Source organism: Cebus imitator, unplaced genomic scaffold, assembly GCF_001604975.1.
Source record: "Cebus imitator isolate Cc_AM_T3 unplaced genomic scaffold, Cebus_imitator-1.0 Scaffold71, whole genome shotgun sequence".
Classification (NCBI taxonomy): domain Eukaryota; kingdom Metazoa; phylum Chordata; class Mammalia; order Primates; family Cebidae; genus Cebus; species Cebus imitator.
Window position 1 is genome coordinate 890,294 of NW_016107386.1, and position 1,961 is coordinate 892,254.

At 34.3% G+C, this 1,961-nt stretch overlaps 1 protein-coding gene across 3 annotated transcripts in view; it reads left to right on the forward strand.

The window, feature by feature from the left end:
* Positions 1 to 1,961, forward strand: part of NT5C2 (5'-nucleotidase, cytosolic II) — a 108,171-nt gene that overhangs the window by 50,162 nt on the left and 56,048 nt on the right. For all 3 annotated transcript variants that reach the window (XM_017531079.2, XM_017531080.2, XM_017531084.2), the window contains one exon: positions 1,500 to 1,573. In XM_017531079.2, coding sequence (XP_017386568.1) covers positions 1,500 to 1,573 — 74 coding nt within the window. The remainder of the gene's footprint in view (positions 1 to 1,499; positions 1,574 to 1,961) is intronic.

The following is a 1,961-nucleotide window of genomic DNA, read 5'->3' on the forward strand; positions in this document are numbered from 1 at the left end:
AAAAAAAAAAAAAAAAAAAAAGGCAGCCTATGGATTTGGAGAAACTGTTTGTGAACCATGTATCTGATAAAGGATTAATATCTAAAGTACATAAGGACCTCAAACAATAAAAAAAAAAGTAATAACCTAAAAATGGGCAAAGGTCCTGAGTAGATACTTCTCCAAAGCAGACATGCAAATGGCTAACAGGTATTTGAAAAGGTGCTTAACATCATTAATCATCAGGGAAGTACAAATCAAAACCACAATGAGATATTTCATACCTGTTAGAATGCCTTTTATCAAAAAGATAGGAAATAAATGTTGGCAAGGATGCAGTGAAAAGGGAATCCTTGTACACTATTGATGGCAATGTATATTGATGCAGCCACTGTGGAAAGTGCTGTAGAGCTTCCTAAAGAAATTGAAAATAGACCTGCCATATGACCCAGCAATTCTGGTTATATGTCTATGTGAAATAAAATCACTACTTTGTAAAGATATCTGCACTCCTATGTTCATTGTAACATTATGTACAATAGCCAGGAGATGGAAAAAACAAAATATTTCTCTATGGGCTGAATGAATGGATAAAGAAATTGTGGTATATATACACACAGTGGAATATTCAGCCTTAAAAAAGGAGATTCTATCATTTGCAACACCATGGATGAACCTAGAAGACATTATGCTAAGTGAAAAAACTAGACACACAAAAATACTGCATGATTTCACATGTGGAATCTAAAAAGCAATCAAAAAATGAAACCATACAAAGAGCAAAACAGTGATTGGAGGCCAGGCATGGTGGCTGATGCCTGTAATCCCAGGACTTTAAGAGGCTGTGGTAGGACGATTGGTTGAGAGCTGGAGTTCAAGACCAGCCTGAGCAATATAGGTGAGACTCTGTCTCTACCAAAAATAAAAAATTAGCCAGGCTTTGTGATGTGTGCCTATAGCTCCTGCTACTGGGGAGGCTGAGGTGAGAGGATCTCCTGAGTCTAGAAGGCTGAGGCTGCAGTGAGTTGTGATTGCACCACTGCACTCCAGCCTGGGTGACAGAGTGACTCTGCCTCAAAAAACTAAAACAAAACAATGTTGGGGAAGGATGGAAAGATGTAGATCAAAGGGTATGAAGTTGCAATTAGGTTGGATGAATAAGTCTAAGAGATCTAATGTATAGCATGAGGACTATATTTAATAATATTGTATTATATACTGGTAATTTGCCAAGACAGTAGATTTTAAGTACTTGTACCACAAAGAAAGAAAGGTAACTATATGGGATAATGGGTATGTTAATTTATTTGACTGTATTAATCATTTCACTGTGTATATGTGTATCAAGGTAAATATATCGGACAACATGTTGTATTATGCATCTTAGTATATAATTTTAAAAGTTTAAACAATTAGTTGGAAAAATGAGAAAATCTAGAAAATAGCCAAATAACTTTATTAAACTTGAGAATTTATTTTTCAGTATTAATTGAGATATTATTTTTTATTCTTTTCTATAGGGTGTTTGTGAATCGAAGCTTAGCCATGGAAAAGATAAAGTGTTTTGGTTTTGATATGGATTACACCCTTGCTGGTGAGTAGCAATTTCTGATTGCTTAAGAGCTGCTGCTTTGGGTATAACACAGTGGATTTGCAGTTGGCAGTTCAATAAACATTTGCTGACTTAATCATGTATTTGGCTGCCAGAAGCTTTCAGGCTGCTTCCACTAAGATTTATGAATATTGAAATTATCAGATGTCCTTGAGATATGGCTCATGAGTTTTTACACATAGAACAAGTAGTAAATTTTACTATTTTAGAGACCCTGGTAAGAAATTATATGGTAAAATCATACATTGATAAGTACATTTGGGCATTTTTGACTTTTAACCATTCTTTAGGTATGAGATTTTGTATCTCTTACTCTGCCACAGATGAACTTTTATCAGTTAAACATTTTAATTTTTTTTTTTTTTTTTTT